The 22,230-nt window shown below is 43.0% G+C and overlaps 1 protein-coding gene across 1 annotated transcript in view; it reads right to left on the bottom strand.

The window, feature by feature from the left end:
• Ush2a (usherin) overlaps positions 1-22,230 on the bottom strand; it is a 641,642-nt gene that overhangs the window by 249,641 nt on the left and 369,771 nt on the right. The window contains exon 37 of the mRNA XM_035445085.1: positions 14,373-14,552. Coding sequence (XP_035300976.1) covers positions 14,373-14,552 — 180 coding nt within the window. The remainder of the gene's footprint in view (positions 1-14,372; positions 14,553-22,230) is intronic.

Raw genomic sequence — 22,230 nt, forward strand, 5'->3', positions numbered from 1 at the left:
TTTCACACATGAGTCAAAGGAAGAGCTGTACACTCCAAGTGGACATCTTTCATGATCTGGAAGCACAGAAAAGAGGCCTTCAGGGTGTAAGGCCTTGTCTAAACAGAGCAGCAGAGAGCCGGCACAGCATTATCTGTTTCTGAGTGTAGACTTTACATTTTTAAAAATTTAACTTTAAATATTTTTAAAATTTACAAACATCATTATTTTGTGCTTATGTATGATTTGTGTATGTGTGTACACATGTGCCATGACATGCCTGAGGAGGTCAGAGGACAATTTTGTGGAGCTGGTTCTCCTTTCTCAGACATCTTTCCAGACCTACTTTATATTTTTATTAATTCACGTATGTGGTAGAAGGTCATGGCTGATATTAAAGAAGCTGTGTAACTTCTTGGTGGCAAGTTCATCCTTGTAACCACCATGGAAGTAGACGGGCCAAGCTGATGGTCCCCTTACATTTTATGCACTATGGCGTATTGTTCTGCACCATGCTACTTTGTGAGGCTCCCCAGATAGACTTCGGTGAATTTCCCCCTCACTTGTTATATGCTACACTGAAAAGCATCAGTGGGCAAGTTAGCTCAGGGATGTACTCTGATCCCTTCAACAGGTTTTCAACCCTCAATGGTTCAACCAATCAACATACTTGAAATTAGATTTGACACACTTGTAGAGTCCAGTCACTTCTTTACTTCCCACTGGTGGGCAGGGTCAATAAATGTGTGCTACCTCTGCAAGAGAAGATAGGAAAGGCTAAGGGGAAGACTCAGATTTCCAGGCTCATAGGTCTGTGGAGTCCTCTCCTCCCAGCCGCATGATCTTAATGGCCTAGTTACAAGCCAATCTTGTTTCCTCAACTTGTACAGAAACAAAGGCTGAAGAGCAGTTTCCTCACAGTGAAAACTGAGTTTTCATGTGATCAAAGCACATGGTAAGTATGCAAAACACAATGAATCTCATTATTTTCTACAATTAATATGTGCTAATAAAAAAGTAAAAGAGAAACACCTGCACCCAGTGAGGGCTCCCTTGGTATAAATAACCATGGCATCAAAGAACTCTTTCTGTCAAATGAAACACTGTATCATCTTAACGGTCCTCTTGGCAACTGGTAATTACAGGAGGATACTCCATGGAGTTGTATTTATGAACTTCTAGAAGGAAAAAAAAAACCCTAACTCTTATAGTCTAACAGTCAGAAAACCCTGGGATCCTGGCTAAAGATGTAACCCAATCATGAGATGCTCATTAAGAAATCCCAGGGGGAAGAGACTCAGGTTTAGTTACATGGACATCCTGGTAACAGATGTTCCGTGAAGGGATCCAGGAGCAGAGGAAATTTCCTTGACAGTGTCTTCAGGGTAGGGAGGGCCATGAGTGTTCCTCCGTGCATGAACACTGAGCCTGTTGCTTTCCAGCACTGCTGGGGGTGGGGTTGGGGGTGGATCGGCATTGGAACCCAGATGCCCATGATAGATCTTTCTCCATCCCATTCAGGAACACTGGGTGGGGGGGGGGCTCTGACCCTAAGAATGTTGGACACAGAAAACTGGCTGACCTATTTCCCTACCAGAGTTCAGTGTCCTATTTACAAATGTGGGATGAAGTTGTGAAAAAGATCGTGTGACATGTTCATTTTGTTGGCATTTTAAAGATTATCCAATTCCATGGCTGTCATCTGGAATGTCTCAGTGGCCTGGGCTGGGGAGGGGAGAGAGGGGATCATTAACATAGAGCTTCGATCTCAAATAATCTGGTGTAGTAGTCAGGGTGTGGGGCTCAGAATTTGATGGGGGGGGTCAGAAGATGGCTTGGTGATTAAAGTACTTGACTCAGAAGTCACAAGCATGAGGCAGCACCAGAGTTCAGATTTCTACCCACCTATGCATCTTATGGGTGGGGAAGCCCACTGGCTAGCAAGACTGGTTTCAAGGGGTGAGCTCCATGTTCAATTGAGAGATAAAGACTTATTGAGAGAGATACCTACAGTGAGAAATAGCCAATACGGAGTCAGGTAGAAATATAAGGGTATTTAATAGGGAAAAGCCTTACTTACAGAGCAACCTAGCCAGCCGGCGTGGCAGCGGTCTGTACTGCAAGTACAAAAGTGAAACCGAAAGAGAAAACGCAGTATCGCTCTATGTCACCCTGACCACGCCCTCGCAAGCGTGGTCAGGCACACTTGTAGCCAGCCCCTGAGTAGGCGTGGCTACAGCTTCCCCTGCAGATACCTGATGTCAATCTATGGCCTCCACACACATGTACTCATTAGTGCATACTCACCTGCCTGTGCATATGTGCTTGTACACGTACAAACAGGCATGCAAACATCCACACATCACATACATGTACTCAGGGAAAAGCAAAGGACAAATCTGGACTTGCAGTAAGTTCTTAGGTAACTGAATGGCACATACTGGGGAAGCACTGGCAGGACACAGGTCTGAGAATTCAGACACGAGAAGCTCAAGTCACAGAAAAACACTGAGACCAAACCTAGTGGCCGAGTAGTACAAAGGTTGTTGGTGAAACATGGCCCTGAAACCTGTAAGTGAAGATGGAAGTTCTCAGGAGACTGGGGATGCTCAGTGGTTCTAGGGGCATCTCCAGGGCAAGGGAGGACCTTCAAGGCAAGGGAGAACTTCCAGGGCAAGGGAGCACCTCCAGGACAAGGGAGCACCTCCATGGCAAGCCAGCAATCCCTCAGTCTTAGAAGTGGTTATTCTAGTTTATATCAGGTTTGCTTCTGGAAACTTCCTCCTTGGGAGCTTAGACAAAAGCTGGCATACAGGCCAAGCCTCCTGGTTTGGAATGGTCTGCAAAAAGGCTGAGGGCACCATTCTCTACTTTGGCCACCTCCCTCCAAGTATCTCCTTTCCAAGTAATAAAGCCCAACTCAGAGGCTTAATTCATGAAAAGAGCTAATTGGTTCCTAGGAGAGAAAATCAGAACCAAGAGTTGGTGTTCAATAGTGTTGGATTCAATATGGCTAGTGCTACCACCAGAATTCTACCTATCTTCTATTATGGGGTACCAGAAGAGAAAAAACTCCTGAGATTCTTGAATAAGTCATTTGGAGTTTATTTATTACCAGTGGGCCTGTCCCAGGCAGAAGGGCAGGAAGCTGCCTTAACCTCCAGTTTGTTTGAGGTTTTAAAAGCAAAAACTGTAATTGTGACATATACAGAAAGGCAGCTGTGGACATCTGCAGCAAGCCAGCATTGTTTACAGAAGCAGAGAAATAGCAGGTAAGTGGTCAGGAGCTCACATAACTTTTAGGTCAGGGACATGTTGTATAGGAATTTATGGCTGGTCCAGAAGTGACCAGAGACTAGTCTCAAGAGAGCCTTATGCAATTAAGAATATTTAGTAATGCTGTCCTTAGATGGCATAGCTATAGTTCAGCAGCCCACTATCTTACTCACGCTTCTTTTTCCATGCTGGCAACATTTCAGACCCTTCCCAATGCAATAGCTGGCAAGAGATTCATAGAATCCAAGGTTTCAGCATGTGACATGGCATGTCACTCTATAACTGAACTGCTTCCTTTCATGGCTCTGATGGAGCACACAAAACTCAGGAGAAACAGGGCAGTGGAGTCCACGTTCATTCTGAGAGGGAAACTAGATCCCTGTAACCACAGGAAAAGTTAAAATAGGTTGTGCAAAAATTAAAAATAAAAAGTCACCATCATTCCCTGAGGGCATGATACGTAGTCCTTCATCTGAGGGCAACATGTTCTGAGATACCCCAAGAGATACCCCAAAACACAGAATATAGGACACACAGCTTAATGTATACAGAATGGAATACAGAAAATGAAAGCAACAGTTAATCTGATAACTGAGATGGCAGTGATGAGCAGAAGCTGTGGAGAATATACAACATGGAAACACTGGACCAAAGATGGCTCTAGACAGTATGAGGCTTCCTTGTGCTCTTTAGGAAAACATTCAACTTAAAACTCATCAATTGCTTGCTTCAGAATCTCTCTATTTATTAATTCAGACCCCAGTTGACCCCTGATAACAGGAATTGAAGAAAGGGAGCAACAGATTAAGTAGGCAATTGTTGCCTAGAGACACTGCAAATGCTGAGAGACAGGGAGAAGGCCAGCTCTGAGTTCCTTCTGTATGGTGCATCACTCAGCCATTTACTCTGTCTTCCCACAAATCTGTATGCTGGTAGATAAGACATCATCCATTACAATAAGAACGGAAGTCATAGGAAGTCAGAGCAAAGCCCAAAGCAACCACTGAAGTGTGAGGGCCAGGTGTGATTCCCTGTATTAGCCAACCTGTCTTTGAGGAATGACGGCTCTCCACACTTTCAATTTTTTGGTTGGACAATTGCCACCTGCACATGGGAGTTTCCTTTGCACCAACTAGTTAATAATCAGAATAGCACAATGATTGAATGAGTATGTCCACTAAAGTCATGGTCTGTTTTCCGTTAAGAAAGAACTGTAGAAACTTTGCATCAGGGCAGTCTTTTCCCACTACAGAGCTAACAAAAGGGTGTGTGTTACTGTTTATGTTGTGGACGAAGGGATTGGAATGAGCCCTGAAGGGTCTCAACCTCACTAAGGATTTCCTCAGTTTCCTAAGAACGGCTGTATAGGTGGCTAGATGCTCTTAGGATTTTATGCAAGTCAGGTACTGAGCTGCTCTATGATAAAGAAGAAGTCAAGAAAAGAATGATATTATATTCTATGAAATAAAAGGAACATTTCTTCAGGGCACTCTAAGAGTTCAAATAAAATTTCAAGTAGCATTTAAACAGTGAAGCCGTCACATTGACACGATTTTTCTTTCTACCTTAAAGTTAAAGATAAACCTTCCTTCCGAGATGAGATGCAGACAGGAGGATTGTACTTACTCCTTTTAAAAATATGATTTTTAATATCAATGGAACTCGGAGAGGCAATACTTCCCATCTTCCTCCCTTGGTAAAGTAGGGGAAATGTGATTTTCATTTAATTATTTCTTTCAGTCTCTCTGCCTTGCCCCGGGATGCTCTGAAGACAGCACTTAATTGTGTGGGGGGGACATGTGCTCTGCATAAACCACAGGAGAGCATTATGCAAATGTGCAGGGCTTGGAGCTCTTGGCTGGAGGCTTGTTGAGTGCTCAGTTAAGTTCACTTCAAAGTTCCCGTCCTTCTTCTCCATGGCTCAGAAGCTTGTGCCTCTCTAAACTGTTTTCACAAGCAGGACGCTCACTGTCAAGATTACCGGCATAAAAAGTGAAGGAAACTTCATAAACTGTCACGGGGAAATATACCCCCTTCTTTGGCTCAGGATATGTAATTTTATAAGTGTGCAACGCACACATACACAGACATACACCCACAGCCGCCACAGCACAGACTACCCATTTTAGAAAACTAAAGGTAAGAAAAGGAGATACATATTGAAGACAGACGTTATCACCATGGCTCTTCTCCAAGAAAGTACTTAGGAGAAAGCATGAGTGAAGGTAGATGGGGCGTTAGGTGTTTTGAAGCACACACTATTTTATTAAGAACTTAAATACATTTTATTTGCTGAGTTGAACTACTTTACTACCTCCCGAGGGTTGAGATCCCCCACCCCAGAGGGAAAAAATGGCAGCACATTTGGAAGATATATACAGGAGGAAAACATTATGCACAACTATTCTAAAGATTCATAAGAACCGGGTGCAATATAAATTGTGTGGATTTTAATATACCGAAGGCAAGGATGAGCCATCTGTTTACGTGGTAGACTGTTGTCTTAAGACAAGAACACTATGCAACTCATCCTGTATCTTCATTGTGGCTCTAATGTTATAACAGGCAGTTAATCTCATCTTTCCGTCGTCACCCTCTGAACACTGTCGTACCGTGCCAGCCCATTCTTATTTCAGTTTCCAACTCTCAGTTTATTTATTTTTTATTTCTATCCCTTTGCAGTCTGTCAAGTGTAAATTTTTTTTTTTAATTTTCATCTCTTTGCTCACTTTAAGACATACTGTGGCCCCTTGAATGTGGACGTATCTACTTAAATATTGTAAATAAATCAGCGTGGATGGATATGTATAAGAAAGAAAACATCAAACACACTGAATAGGGGAAGAGCTGTCCTACCTTTTTGAAAACCATTAGTTTTATTTTACTTTTTAAAAGTGGGATCTTGTCATATCGTCAAGAAACATCCGTAGGCAAGGAAGTACGGCAGGCTCTCACTGTCGCAGCACTGCGAATAGAACAGGGGAAGTCTAGAACTCTGCAGCCATACAGTCTACTCCTGAGGCCCTAGACTGAGAAAGAATCTCAGTCTCTTCTTTAAGCACTTGCCACCAGGCCTGCCTGCCTGCCTGAGTTTGCTCCCAGATACCACATGGTGGATGGAGAGAACGGGCTCCGTCCATTGTCTTCTGACCCCCACTCTGCCACTGTATGTATGACCTTCAATAGACTATAAATACAGTAATAAACAAACACAATTTTTCCATGAAGGAGAAAACAGATTCACTTGAACGAATCATGTTAAGAGTCTCAGACTCAGGTCCTGGTCAACTGAGGGGAAATACCTGTGATTTCTGTTTCCTTTCAAAGCAGAGCCATTGTTGCCTGTGGGCTGACCTAAGAGCTTCTTGGACTTGCCCTGTTCTCCTGAGGGTGGGCGCTCTGCGAGCAGGGACTCCCCACACTGTTGGTTCACTTCCTTCTCTTACACAGTACTCTTCGTTCCACTCACCCTTCTTAACTGATTTTCTAGGTTAATATGTGTTTCCTATTTCTTCTGCAATGCATAGAGAGGGAGATTCAATTCTCTCTGAAACTCAAAGATAAAATTTGACTGTCACCAATAGAGCTACGCTCACTGAGAGACAGTTTCATTTTGCCAAAAGTGTTCATGTCAGCTGGGCTCCTCATTGTAACTTTATAACCTAGTTAGATATTGCCTAAACTATGACGATAACAGAGATTTGTTTCCATAAGAATTAATTGTTTTATGCAGCTTAAAATTAGGACTTAATCATACTATTTGGTCAGAACTGTGTGAGGTTGTGAGAACAACAGAATCCTGTAACTACAGCCCACCTGCTATCTTTATATTTTGTTTTCCTTTTAAAGATTTTAGTGTGTGTGTGTGTGTGTGTGTGTGTGTAAGCACAGGTATGTACAGTGTCCATGGAGGACAGAGGAGGGTGTTGCGTTCCCTGGAGCTGGAGTCACAGGTAGTTGAGTGCCACCAAACAGGTGTGCTACAAAACCAACTTCAGTCTTCTGAAAGAGTGGTGAGCATTCTTAAGAGATGAACCATGTCTCCTGCTCCTTATTCTGCTTTAACTTTAAAAGTGGGAATTATAAACTATGCATTATGGGTGTAGTTTTTAGAATAAGGATGCTAGACTTATAAATGAATGACAAATTAACTCCCTCCAAAAGCAACTTGGCTCTAAATAAAACCTTATGGGTTCACTATTTAGTCACATGCACTATTACTATGTAGGAACATTCTCTGAGTTGAACTATATCCAACATGTATTTGGATTTATTTTTAAAGGTGCTGTTTTAACTACCTTTCTCAATGAATTGTCTATTAGTCACAATAACTAATTGAAAATGGGGGTTAAAACAAAGAACTAAACCCAACCTAAAGAGACTTCAAGACATCTACAGTTAATGTTATTTCTTTTTATATGGTGATGGTAATATTGACAAGAGTAAGAACCAATAATGTGATGACTTCAATCTAATTTTAAACCCTGAAAAATGATTACCAAGAAAAAGACAGGGATGGCAAAACCAATTTTGAAGACCATTATACAAGTCATAGTGCCCACAACCTGTTGCACTCGTTCAGATAGTTGGCAAATACTTTGTCTCAGCCATTTGGGCTACAAACATTGACAAACCGGGCATTGTTCCTGCCTTCACAGCCCATAAACATTTGATAATTGTGGAAGAACTAAAAAGAAATAAGAAAGAAAACTTCCAGATTTTAGAAATAACTAAAAGAATGTTTTAAATCACCACACATTAAAGGAACACAGATTGTTCCTCCAAATATTGAGTTACAGACATTTTAATCAATTAATTTATCTCCTTTCTGTGTTTGTGTGGGCACGTGTGTGCTGGTCAGAGGACACTGTATGGGAGTCACTTCTTTGTTTTTACCCTTTTAAGGCACGGTCTCTCTTATTGCTTCTGCTCTTGTACCATATGCCAGGCTAATGTTCCAGGCTAGCTGGCCTGTGAGTGTCTGGCAGATTGTCCTGTTTCCACCTCCACCTCCTTCAAGGACAAAACATACTTAGTTGTTTTCAAAGTTTTGGGCATCTATACACCATTCTTTTAAAAACAGGCAACACCTGGCTGGGCTGGAGGGGCAGCTCAGCAGTTAAGAGCAAGTACTGCTTAGGCAGAGGACCCTGGTTCTGTCCTGAGTGCCCGCCCACATGGTGGCTCAAAACAACCCTTTACATTAGTTCTATGGGCTCTACTACCCTCTTCTGATCTCTGCTGGCACTAGATACGCGTGTGATGCACATATACACATGCAAGTAAGATAAAGTAAATAACCTCGAAAGATGAAAACAAAATGAAAGCAGGGCAGTATTCATGGAAACATTCCGTATGCCCAATCTCCATATGCGGGTCCAAACAGGACAGCTGAGCAATGCAGGAAGCAAGCACTGAATGGTCACCAACTACGCAAATAAATATTTTGCTGTTGTATCTCCCAGGTAATTCCTCAGCCAGCCCGAGGCACAGTTGTGGAAACTGAGGATAAGATGCACTGGGTATCTGCGCATGGCAACACAGCCAACTAGTAAAGAAGTGGGTATAAATCCTTGTTTCTGTGACTCCACTGTAGGAGGTTTTATGGTGTAAAAGGTCAGAGCTCTAACCCTTGTGGATTCTCTCACTGATGCCTTAGGTGATGATGAGGGGGAGGCGATGGAAAGACTCCTGAGGATGAACCACTTGTAGTCACTTCCCTGGTGTCTCCGTTCTTTGTTTCCAAAGAACACATTTCAGAAGATAGTGGCTTCCTGGAGCCTTATATTTTTGTGGAGCGTCTAAGCTGGAGTAATTCTAATCAATGGTTGAGACCACCAATTATTTATTGCTGGAGAAAACTGGATGGGGTTTAGAGGGACAGGTGGTTCTGAACTCCTTCCTGATTACATTGGCAGCGTTTAGATAAACAGGAGAAAACAATTCCTTCTGCAAAAGTATGAAACACCAATAAAAATATAATCTGGCTGTAGCTCGTCAGTCTGAAGTGTGTCAGTAATCATTTTAAACTATGCCCTTTTATGCTTCTGCTGTCTCTTTCCGCTTTCTGAGTAGGTCTTTGATGTAACAAAGACAGTTTCAGACAAGATTTCAGTTCATCTGGAAACAAAAAAGGTTTAAGTCTGGAGGCAAAATGCCGTGTATTTAAAATTTATACACTCCATAACGCCTTTGTTCTCAACTTGAAGATCCTGCAAGACTTGGGAGCTCCTTCTCCCTTCTCCTCTAAGAGAATTCGTTCACCCTTTGCTGATTATCTGGCCACTGCGGCTTTAGCCAGCGCTTCCACCATTTAACTACATGCAGAGTCATGGCTGACCCCTCCCGATCAATTGCGGATCCATACAGGTTTGACTGATAAAAGAGCCAATTAGATTTAAGCAAATTAAGGGACATCACCAATGTCAACCACTTATTAAACCGTACGCTGGAATTCCATGCATACAAAACACAGATGCACAGAGCCCCATTAAGTGCTGAAATCCTAACCCCATTAGTAACTCCAGACCTTGGTGGGGTAAAGGTCACAGGGAGGTTTCATATTTATGGATTAACATTTGGATTCCAAAAAAAAAAAAACAAAAAAAAACCCCACAAAACTCTTTGCCTAGAACGCTTGTACCTTTTCCATAAGGCTATTCCATAGCTTGGATTAAAATGATCTTTCAGGATTTCAGGTTCCTGAGAGCACAGGGGAGGTGGGCCTGGACCCTGAAGATGAAAGCAAGAGATACTCCACCAGGTTCCCAAATACTAAAAATTAATTTTTTACATACAAGGTTTTGGGGACTGAGTGTCACTAATCTACACACTTAGCCCTCCATAGCAATAGCTGTCTGTACTTCCTAACTTCAAATAGCACGGGTTCATCAGATTTCCTTTGTGTGTACGTGTGTCTTTGTTCGTGTGTCTGCATGTATGTGCATGCACACATGGAAGCCAGAGGTTGGCATCCGGCGCCCCCTCAATTCCTTTCCCCTTCCTGTTTGGAGACAAGAGTCTCTCACTGAACTGGGGCTCTCGAATTCAGCTGGGCTGTCTGGAGACTCAGGCACTGTCTGCTCCTCAGTGCTGCGTTTCTACTTGGGCACTGTCATGCCTGGCATTTAAAATGCAGTTCTGGAGATTAAATCAGGTCCTCAAGAGGGGCAACAAGTACTTGTTCCATGGAACCATCTAACCACCTTGTGCTTCTCAGGCTGTTTTCCCGTGTGGTGTGGTGTGGTGTGGTGTGGTGTGGTGTGGTGTGGTGTGGTGTGGTGTGTGTGTGTGTGTGTGTGTGTGTGTGTGTGTGTGTGTGTGTGTATAGGTGTACCTGTGTGCGGGTGTGTTGTGTAATGCCAGAAGACTCCAGCAGGGGGCATCAGATCCCTCAGCGCTTGAGTGACAGGGAGATGTGAACAGTCTGACACATTCTGAGAACCAAACTCTGAAAGCTCCTCTCTGAAAGAAGAGTTTTGTTTTGTTGTTGTTTGTTTTTTCACTCTTAAGTGCTGAGCCACTTCTCCATCCCGGCATTTAAAATTCTTCACACTGCATTTCCTTCTCTTGCTTTTCCAAATTGCTGCATAAGCTAAGGGGTATTCATCCTATGCTCATCCTAGCAAAAGCAACCAGCTAGGATTGGCAAGCTAAAGAAACATGAAGCTGTTTCTTACTCTAATTCTCTGGTCAGGGTAGCAGCTAGATTTATGTGGACACAGCCTTTCTCCACTGGACAGCTGTGCATAGAGCTTTGCTGCTGACGACCTCATAATTGTCCTCAGGCAGAGGCTGGGTCTGGGGGAAACTGAGGAATGGTAACCAAGGGTTACTAAACTCAGCTGTGTATGCCTGCAGTATATGCACATGCGTGTGCAGGCCCATACATACAGAGGCACCAGGGCTGCCACGTGTCCTGATTGCTCCACCTCATCCCCTAAAATGGGGTCTCTGGCTGAACCCAAGCTAGCTCTTCTGGTTCGACTGGTTCGGCAAACCACCCACAACATCCTCCTGTCTCAACTGCCCACAGTTCTGGGGTCACAGACGTCCACAGCTACACAGACTGTCTGTCTGTCGATCCAGTGTGCCGGGATCTGAATTCAGGTCTCATGCTGTGCAGCCCTTTACCCACGAGACACCCCCAGCCCCTCATTAAGTCATCCTGACCAACTTATTCATGCGCTCACCAATTATTCATCACACACCTACCATGTGCCAGGTTTGATCTAGGCACTGAAGATAAAAAAGAACTGGGAACAGTCCCTGCTATGAAGGATTTTACTGGCAGAAAGTGTGCTGGTCAAATTAACCAAGTGATGTCAGCACACACGAAATATACTCAGAGCTGTGGGGTGCCTTAGACTAGGTTGGCAAGAGGTGGCACGCTGATGAACTGATTAAGCAGGTGTATGTACTCTTGCAAGCAAGTGCATGTGTGTACAAGTGTGCATGCATGCGTGTGAGCACGTGTGTGTGTAGTGTGTGTACATGCATGTGTGTGAGCACATGTATGTGTGCATGTGAGCATGCATGTGCTTGAACACATGTGTGTGTGCATGTGAGCATGCATGTGCTTGAACACATGTGTGTGTACATGCATGTGTGTGAGCACGTGTGTGTGATGTATGTGTGTGAGCACATGTGTGTGTGTACATGTGAGCATGCACAAGTGTGTGTGAGCACGTGTGTGTGTGCAAGTGAGCATGCATGTGTGTGAGCACATGTGTGTGTGTGTGTGTGTGCGCGCACACGTGCATGTGAGCATGCACATGTGTCTGTATGTGTGTTGCAAGTGTTTGTGTGCCCATGTGCTTGTGTGGAAACAAGAGGAGGACACTGCATATCTTGCTACAACCTTCTCCCCCTTATTTCCTTGAGACAGAACCTTTACTGAGTCTTGACCTCATCGTTTTTGTGCTGGGTTGAGTGTCATTTAGACCCAGGTACCTTTCCATCTCTCACTTCCCCTCCCAGGTCCTGGGGTTACAGGCAAGCAGTCATGCCCAGCTTTTGCATGGCTATGCAAACACAGTCCCTCCTGTTTCTGTGGTAAGCACTCTGACATGCTGAGCCATCTCTCCCTAGCCCCCCAGGTAATATTTGATAGCAAATATCAGGTAAAGAAAAACCAATGGCATTCCCCAACCCAACTCTCTATTGTGGTGTTTTTGATGTGTCTGAAAAGAATCCATAGCTCAGACTACTCCATTTCAAACCTCACATTGTCCAGCAGAGAAAGACTAGAAACTTTTGCCATCACGATTAGAGGCGCCGCCCACTGAAAGCAAAGAAATGGCAGGGACTGAACCAGCCAAACACAAAGCAAAAGCAAGGAGCACACAGAGGTGCCTCTGGCTGCCTGTTCCCTCCTGCCTGCTGGCTCATTTACTGTCCATTTCAGTATGAAGCACAGCTCACTGGAAGGCATGCAAGATTTCTTTAATAACTCTCAGCACTAATTTAATTCTACTTAAACACACATATTCTACTGGATGCCACATGCTTTTCAGCATGATTTTTATGTGTAAATCATGATAATACATTTTCAGCTCATTAAGTAAAAGGAAGCATGAACTAAAACCAATTTAATCAATGAGGTATCACCTTTAAACTGCCACAAGGTCATAAAAAAAGAATCATTTCAAAGCGATAAGTTTCCTAATTGTAATCAACAACAATCTAATGACGGGAGAAAATAAGTCCTAATGGCGGCAAGAAAGTGGCGCTCACTCTGTCTCTAAAGATACTGCTTCCTCTTTGGGTGAAGGGTCACCTCCCAATCTGGACTTCTGGGTACTTACTCTCAGTGGCCACAGTGATGCCAGCTGGTGTGGGCCACATACCCTTAAAGCAAGGACTTAGTTACTCCTGTTTCTGTCACGTTGGTCCTTGTATTGGCAAACACACCCTCATGTGTGTATTGAGTGAGCAAGAGGAGTGTGCCAATTTGAGTCATTATCACACACAGAGAAGAACTTATTTGGACATACAGGCCTAAATGCTGGACAATGGGTAGAATGAACTCCTTTGTGGACACAAACTAAATTATTATAAACTGAGAATGACCTCAGTCAGGGTAATGTTGTTAAAGGAGCACCTTAGGTATTAAGGTTCTTGGGTGCTGGAAGCTTTGCTTCAGGGCAGACACTAGATCTCCTGGTCCTTCTCCTGGAGGATGTTCAGAATGCCCACATTCTGAGACTCAGCTGACAGCCATGTTCTCGTTGCTCTGAGACACGCTTCCTGTTCACCAGCTATGACTACCAGTTGGAGGGGGGATTTCTTCTTACCACTTAGACACCATAAATAGTTAGGACATGGGGTGGGGGTAGACTTCACATTTTAGAATAAGTGTGGTTATTTTAAAACGCACCAGTTTTAAACAGAAATCTTTAATATAAATATACCCAGAATGCATTGTATTTCACAAAGGAAAGGGCTAGGATGAACATACCCAGAATGCACTGTGTTTCACATAGGAAAGGGCTTTAGTGACTGTTATGAGGGACATACCCAGAATGCATTTCACAGAGGAAAGGGCTGTAGTGACTGCTAACACGAAGTGTTTATGCAGTGTGTGAATGAGAGTCCTACTGTAATAGATACTTGCTGATCCTTACATAGAGGACCTATATTTTAAATGTGACATTGTCAATATATTCTGCAAAGGAGCAAAAGGGTTGTATCTTTTCACAGTTCTCCAATAATCCCTAAATACTGATGCCTGCCCCGATACCGTCTCCTTCCAAATATGTTGTCAAAATCGAAAAAGTTTAACAAAATCTGGCAAGTTGAAGAAATGAGGAAACAAAAAACCCAAACAGTGAATTAAAAACCCAAACAAAAGATGTATTTAGTAATGTTCTTAAGATATAGATACCCAGAGATACCTGTGTATAGAAATATATACATACACATGTTCACACACACACATACACACACAACACACACATACACTATAAGAAGAAAGCAGACTCATCAAAGCAATAACAGAATATCAATAGCAAGCTTTCCTAAAAACTGAGTCTTTTAAAATAAAACATTCAATAGTGACTCAGTTCTGGGCTTCAGGTTTAACATCAGAAAGTCTACAACAGTTTTCACAGACTCACCCGCTGGAGGCATTTCAACAGAGACGGGGTCACTGAGCACGGTGCCTCGGCTGTTGGAAGCATTCACTTGTACTGTGTAGTGTGAGCAAGGAACCAAGCCATCCACCAGCACCCAGAGCCGGTTCCCTGCACTGCTGTGGATGGTTTTTGTGCCACTGAGAAGGGTGTAGTTGTCACCTGCTGATTGAAGAGGATAATTACATTCAATGATTATTCTCTCCGATGGCTTGGGTGTTTTCTTGGGTTGATAAAGATGCAATGCCAAGCTGAATTACCCCACCAGCACCTATGAGACATTACATGTGTTCCCATCAGTGTGTACACTCATGTCTCCATTCATGGATAAAATGAAGGATGTGTTAGTACCTATAGATCACAGGTGTCAAACTGACTTGACAGGCAAAGATAGTATGATGTCAGGTAACAAGTACCATGTACACAAATAAAGTGTCCAGATGGAGAAATGGATCCCTTGGTGATTTAGTTTTTCTTTTTCTCATAATTCTTGAGTTTTCCTTAATATACAGAAAGAAGTAACACCCCCCCCCAGGGGTAAAATGGTTCGGCTGTAGATAGCACACTCTGACATGTATCATCTTCAGTTCACCCTGTTTGAGAGCTGGCCTGGTCTCTTTCTAGTTCATGTCTCTCTAAACTGGGATTGGGTAGAATAGCATGAAACAGTTGCTGGGGGGGGGGCTGCCACATGTGCCCTTTTCCACCAGAACATCTTTCTTAGCAGACGAAAAAGCCACCTGGTTGCATAAAGCAATGGCTTCCCGTGAGCCCCCACTGTGTGACACCACCTCCATTCTTTCAAATCTCTGGTAAGCCCAAATCTCAAATCTCAAACACTCAGTCTGTGTGCGACACAGAGAAATGTCCACCCTGGTAATAATAGCTCCTCTCTTCCGAAATCCTGCATAACATTCATGGTAAAAAGAGTGGTGGAGAGTGAGCTAAGAATTAGAGTAAAAATGAGAACGGTGTTTGAGTTTAAAATTGTGACATTTACTTTAAGAGCATTAATGGGGGAGACATTGTTTTTAGTTTTAGTCCAAAATAGGAGTGTGTTAGCTACTCTTTAAAAACACAGGATAAAGAACCATTTAAATATTAATTGCAAGATTGATGACTGACTTACATGCCACCCGATAGCCCTCATCCAGCAGCTGGTGGAAGTAGAAGCCGACACCCACAACTAATCACTGAACTGAACTGGAATACAGATGCAGAGAAGGATGAGTGAAGAGCAAAGGGGTCCAGACTAGGCTGGTGAAACCCACAGAAACAGCTGACCTGAATATCGGGGAACTCTTGGTCCCCAGACTGATAGCTGGGAAACCAGCACGAGACTGATCCAGACCCCAGGAACATGGGTTTCAGTGAGGAAACCTCGGAAATCTACAGGACCTCCTATAGTAGTTCAGTACTTATCCCTAGCATAGGTGTGGACTTTGGGAGCCCATTCCACATAGAGGAATACTCCCTGAGCCAAGACACGGGGGTGGGCCTAGGCCCTATCCCAAAGAATATGATAGACTCTAATGATACCCTATGGAAGGCCTCACCATCCAGGGGGAGCAGAAAGGATATGTGATAGGTAGGGTTTTAGTTGGAGGGGGAGTGGTAGGGGAGGAGGGGAGGGAGAAGGCAACTGGGATTGTCATGTAAAACAATCTTGTTTCTAATTCAATAAAAAGTCTGAAAGAAAAAAATATTAATTACATCAAACAGGCTGCCTTCCTTTGTCAAAATGTTTCCCGTTATATATTTACCAGTTCTGAGAAAAGTGAGTAAAAACCACTAGGGTACCAGATGTACAGGGGGGAACAAGCATATTTGCAAGGCCTGGCAACAACACATATTAGTGGATTGAAATGTAAAAGATGGTCACATGATATAAGCATCCTTACATTGAACAGGAAGGAAATTTGAATGCTTAAACTAATTGTAAAAATATATCCTCACAGATTAGCAGTAAAAGTACAAAGATGCCTACTGACTGTTGGCATTCCTTGGGTTAGAATCAGTCTTCTTCATGCTCTTGGAGTAATGTGTCCTCTTCAAGGTGTTTAATGTGTCTTGAGTATCTAGCTTTTTGTCCTCGGGCTAGAGCTTACACACAGTGATTCTCACACAGTGTGTGTGTGTGTCTCATCAATGTATATAGTTTAACTGCCTAGTGAACAAATCTACCCAGCTCTCTCATTACAATAAACAAAACAGTAAGGACAGCTGCTGACTTTTTTGCTGTAATCCATACAAATTATACCTGCAAGACAAATATTGAGCATTGGCAAGTGGTTAAGATGTAAGCGCCTGGCATTTGTTCTCTCAGTGATCATTAATTATGCGTTAATCATCAAAATCCTTTGTTGTTCACTTAAGTGACCAACACAAATTTGACTACATCACGTTGTTGTCCCATCAGGTCAAAGTCCAAATCCTAAAACTCACCAGAGTCTCATAGTTGGTTATGGTATGGCCATTTTATGAAATATGGGTGGGGTAGATAAAACTTGGCATATACATAAGATATATTTATAGATTTATTATTATTTCAGGCTGAAGGAAGTAGCTGAAATTTTTATTGTGACAAAGTCTGTACAGTTAAGTATCTTCTGTGGCCACAACAAGTCTCAAATGCCACACAATAATTTGCCATTTTGGTCTTGAAATTGATACAGGCAAAGGGATGGTTATTCCAGAGAGAATAAACAGTGCTCATGGACTAGAACACTAGGAAGCATATTTGCTATTTATTTTCAATAAAAATATTCCAAGTTTACAGAATGAAATGAAGTCCAAAGTGGAAGTAGGAGCTCTACCATGCTGTCTATGCAATGCCATGCCCAGAGAGTTCTGAATGCAGCTTTGAGGGTTCACTCCACTCAAGTTCTGTTACAAGAACCACAAATACACACACACACACACACACACACACACACACACACACACACACACACACACACACACACGTCAATTTATTAATGCTATAGGGAAAACAGCCTCATGGAGCTGGTACCAAGGGACTTGGGGACCGACCACGCACCAATTCATGCTGCCTGACCAGGTCTTCATAACCCAACAGAGTGCCCAACCTCTATCTCTCTTCTTTTAAGAGACCATGTTTACAGACAAGAATCCACACCCAAAGGCCAGTACCCCAAAGCTATTGGTGGAATGAATTCCCATAACACTTCCTGTTTTTTCTTTTTCTTTTTTTTTTTGTCTAAATAGGAAGGCTTAAATCTAATACAAAACTATATAAAGTAAGAACAATTATCAAGTATTGTCTAAGGGAAAGAAAGGGTAATGAAGTCCTTTGGAAAGATGCCATTTTAGCACTTGGATGTTCTTTATGGCTAGCTTTGTGACTCGATCTGACTGAAGGCCATTGAGAGCCACCAGTGTGTAAGGAGCCCTTGGTGCCATGAGGTGACAACTGAGTGAATAAAACATGGCCCCTGCTCTGGAGAAGTCTGATGGTTGTCTAAGCAGGAGCACATGATGGCATCAGCACCTCTCCTGGTCTCAGTATGCCCAGCTCTTGGGAAGCATTTTTTAGTTATGGCTGAGACAATGGCTGCTGTTGTCACACGATTAGCTGTAAAATCCCCAAAAAGGTCACCTTACCCTACAGAGACCGAGACAGATGCTCATCTGGCAAGGAAGCTGTGTAATCTGTTCATCTTATAAAAGACTGAAAATTGTAAAATACCACAAAACTCTACAATTAAGTCACAAGAGCATAATTTTGCCTGTTTCTAGCCAGGCGCAAACACAAAGGTAAGCATACATGCTCAGAACACTGGCAGAGGTGGCCTCCTTTCATCTAGTTTGTTTATTTGTATTGCAAACAGTTTTTGAACTATAAAACAGGCCCTATCCCCTGTTTTGCTCTGAAAATGGCATGGCAGAGAGAAATATATTAAGTACCACTTTATTCCAAGTTTTCCATATAATGACATTAATACATGGCAATTATACAATTAGTTGTAATGTTAGTTTCTAGCTATAGAACAATGATTACTGAGTAATTATAAGAAGTATATAATTACTCAATAATTATGAGAAGGAAGCAATTATATAACCATTTTACTCAGCTCAAAAACGAACACGTGTATCTTTAGGAGCCACGCAGACAAGCCAGTGTGATCTCCCGCCCTCCGCAAACACATGCTTCAGTTCACAGAACCTAGAGCAACCGTCAGGGTTTCCACTCTCAAGGAAGTTCAAAACTCTTCAGATTCCAACCGAATGTGGATCCACAGGTCAGAGCTCTTTGCCCATCCCATCACCCAGCCCTTTCTCTTCACTCTCAGCCTGATGACTTTGGGTTCCAAGATAAAGGGGACCTTTGTTAATACAAAAAGCCAGGGCTTGCACCTCTGCACTGACCTGTGTTATAGCATCTCCCTCTGCCTGTACAGTTTTCTGTGGACTGGAAAGGTGCATCCACGTTGGTTCAGTCTCAAAACTAGGCTAAAGAAGGCTGAGGTGATAAGACCTTCTGTCACTAGTGTCCCTTTTTTTTCAGCTTCAGCCCACCCTGTGTGGGAGCAAGAGTGGGTGGTGCAGGTCCCCTTAGGTTTCTGGATTTGAGAACCACAGCTCTCCACACCCTGATCTCCCATGTTGCAATGTCTAGTAATGTCGCTCCAGTCCATGCTGGCCTGGCTTGGCACGAGGCACTGGGCTTCAAGCCCAAAGAGAGTGAACTAGACTCTTTTGCAGAATGGGCTGTTTTTAGATGTAATCCAGGGTTTGTCTCCACTGAAGTCACTTAGGGCCATCTCATAAAAATGCACACACCTGAGTTGCACCTAAACCGACCTAGTGAGGATGTCAGCATAGAAGCCAGAAGTCACTGAGTGACTGGTCCCTCAACATGCTGAAGTTTGAGAGCTACCAGCTGAATTATTTATTTGTAGTTATGCCATTTTTAGAAATGTAGTTATTTTATGTGTATGAGTGTTTGGTTTGTGTTATGTCTGTGCACCATGTGTGTGACGGATGTCCACAGGGGTCAGAAGAGGGCAATGGATTCCCCAGGAACTGGAGTTATAGATAACTGTAAACCACCAAATTGGTGTAGGGAACGGAACCTGGGCCCTCTTCAGGAGCAGCAGGCACTCCTAAATGCTGAGCCATCTCTCCAGCCAACACTGAGGCTCCTCTTAAAGTAATGATCCGGGTTCATCTCATCTGCTTCTAAAAGTAACTGGACCACACATGGCTTTTTAACTGGCAAAGCTTTAGACTCTGGGCATGGCAGTGAAGTGTTTATTCTGTTAGTAAACTAGCCACATAATGAGAGTACAAAGCTAACAAAGAGGACATCTAACAAAGTCCATCACAACTGGTGCATGAGAAATTTTAACTTATGCATGGAAGAATTTTAAAGTGAGTTATCACTGATCGCTGTGGCACCTAGGACAGCAATAACTTCAGGATTTCTAACTTTGTGTTTTCTTCTCCATCTGTGCCTCTCTCACTGATGGTGTAGGGACTAGAACCAGTCACATTACATCACAAGGACGGTATAAGTTTTGTACAGATCATGGAACTGATATCTTATTATTACTATTGTTTTTATGTGTATATGTGTGGGTATAAGCATGTGTGTGCAAAAGGGCTGGAAGTCCTCAGTTCCCTTAGAGCTGGGAGCTGCTCTAGGAGGGAGAGCTGGAGTTACAGGCAGCTGGGAGCTACTCTAGGAGGGTGCAGGTAACTTTATGTGCTCTTCACCACGGAGACATTTTCAGCCCCCTCAATCACATAATTAAACAGAAAACCTCTGGCAGCTAATAACTATCTGAATCTCTAGTTCCTGCCATTGTGGCACCCTCTTCTAGCTTCCTGGGCACCAGGGAAAGGCGCAGGTATGGTATACAGACTTACATGCAGGCAAAACATACACAAAACTAGGAAACCCACCTAACTACTATTTCAGGATATTCCAAATTTTGAGGAGTCTTCAGATATGCTACATCATCTAGTTCCACTTTCCTCTTTTTGAAGAAAAATGAGTTAGAGGAGGAAACATTCAGTGTGTGTCTTCTCGTGGCCAACAGGGTTACTTGAGGTTCCTAGCTTCACTGCAAAGTCCTGCTAAACTGCTAACAGCGTCAATGCCCATTTTCCGGGGAGAAAACCTCAGTGTTCTTATTTGTCGAATAGCAGAATATTGTCTGTGAAATTATTTTGTTAAGTGAGAGCCAACAGAAGTAGGTATTTTTGTATGTCATATGCAGGAAGTATAGATGATTACTGTCCTGGGATAGCGTCCTCTGGGATTCTCTTGATTGAAATCACATAAGTGGGTATCCTTTCTCATTCTTGTAATGTTCATTGTCTCAAAAATTTTAATGCACCATATATTCCATAATTTTCCCCTCTGTGCTGCACTGCTCTGACCTTTTCAATATTCTATAATTTGACTGGCTGGCGTTTCTGTTCTCTTCCTTTTTACAGCCTTATTAACTTGTAGGGAAGAGGTGAGATGAACCACCAATCAGAATACATAATGTTGCAAAGGTCAGCATAGTCGCACACGGCACCATCACACACCAATACCGCGTGCCAGGCATTAACACCCTGATATCTTATTCATGTGACAAAAACTGTAACAAGAACAGAAAATGGCACAACATGAATCCATTCTCCAGACAGAGCTTATAATGAGAAATGACAGCGAACAAACCAAACTGAGTCTTGTTACCTTGTGATGATTTCATATGTCACACTTGGGGCTGCTTCAAACTGGCCCTTGTCTGAATCCAATTAGACCTTAAGGTAGAAAAGGTGTTAACTAATTTTCCTGTTTCCCGCTACAAAAAAAGCTGTATTTCTTCCATATTGAGCTCTCAATTTTAGAGCTGTTGTACTCCATCCATCCCAATCCCTATGGCCTTGCCAATACCACACCTCCTGAAAGGCACGGAAGGCCGTACACAGGCCATGGCACTTTGACGGGTGCTCAGGATGCTAGGATACTTTAGACAGCAATTACTAGTATTAAGCTTTCGCTTCTTTGTGGAAACACTATTTTATATTATTTTACCCACACATGTATTCCCCATGCTCATCATGCTATAGGCCTCTGAGTAGAAGGGGGTCTCAAATATGCTGGGAATTCATTTTGTAACTTACATATCTGGACGCTGCAACCTTTGACCTGGAGATAAGCATGTGACAACACACAAAATGCTTACTGGAAACTACCTACTTGGTGTCTGTGTCTCTGTCTGTCTGTCTCTTTTGCCCCCTTATTTTCTCCTTTACCCTCCTCCCCTCTCCCTTTCTTTGACTAAGGTTAATTTTTTTTCCTCCAGGTAGCCTTGAATTTGTGATGTCACTGACAGTGGGCTTGAACTTTGACCTTATGCCTGACTCTCCACAATAGCACGGGCATCTGCTAATAGGCATGGTTTATGTTGTGCTGGGCACAGAATCTAGGGATTCCTACATGTTAGGCAAGTTCTTGGCTAACCAACTCTGTATCCTTAGCGCATAGCTTTTATTTTCTTCTTTTATTTTTTGACTTCCTAATTGCCTTATTTCTCCTTTCCAAACCCTTCCATATACCCCTCCTGGCTCTCTCTCTCCTCCCCTCTCTCTCTTTCTCTTTCTCTCTCTCTCTCTCTCTCTCTCTCTCTCTCTGTGTGTGTGTGTGTGTGTCTGTCTGTCTGTCTGTCTGTCTGTCTGTCTGTCTCTTAATGGAACATTTCAAAAGAGGAAGAAAGAACTTGCCTGGGAACCACTTAGTCCTCCGAGGACAGTGCCCTGTGAATACATCATACTTCTTACCACTACTGTGATTATTGTATGTGATTTTAATTAGTTGCCATCA

This window comes from Cricetulus griseus, chromosome 5, assembly GCF_003668045.3.
Source record: "Cricetulus griseus strain 17A/GY chromosome 5, alternate assembly CriGri-PICRH-1.0, whole genome shotgun sequence".
Classification (NCBI taxonomy): domain Eukaryota; kingdom Metazoa; phylum Chordata; class Mammalia; order Rodentia; family Cricetidae; genus Cricetulus; species Cricetulus griseus.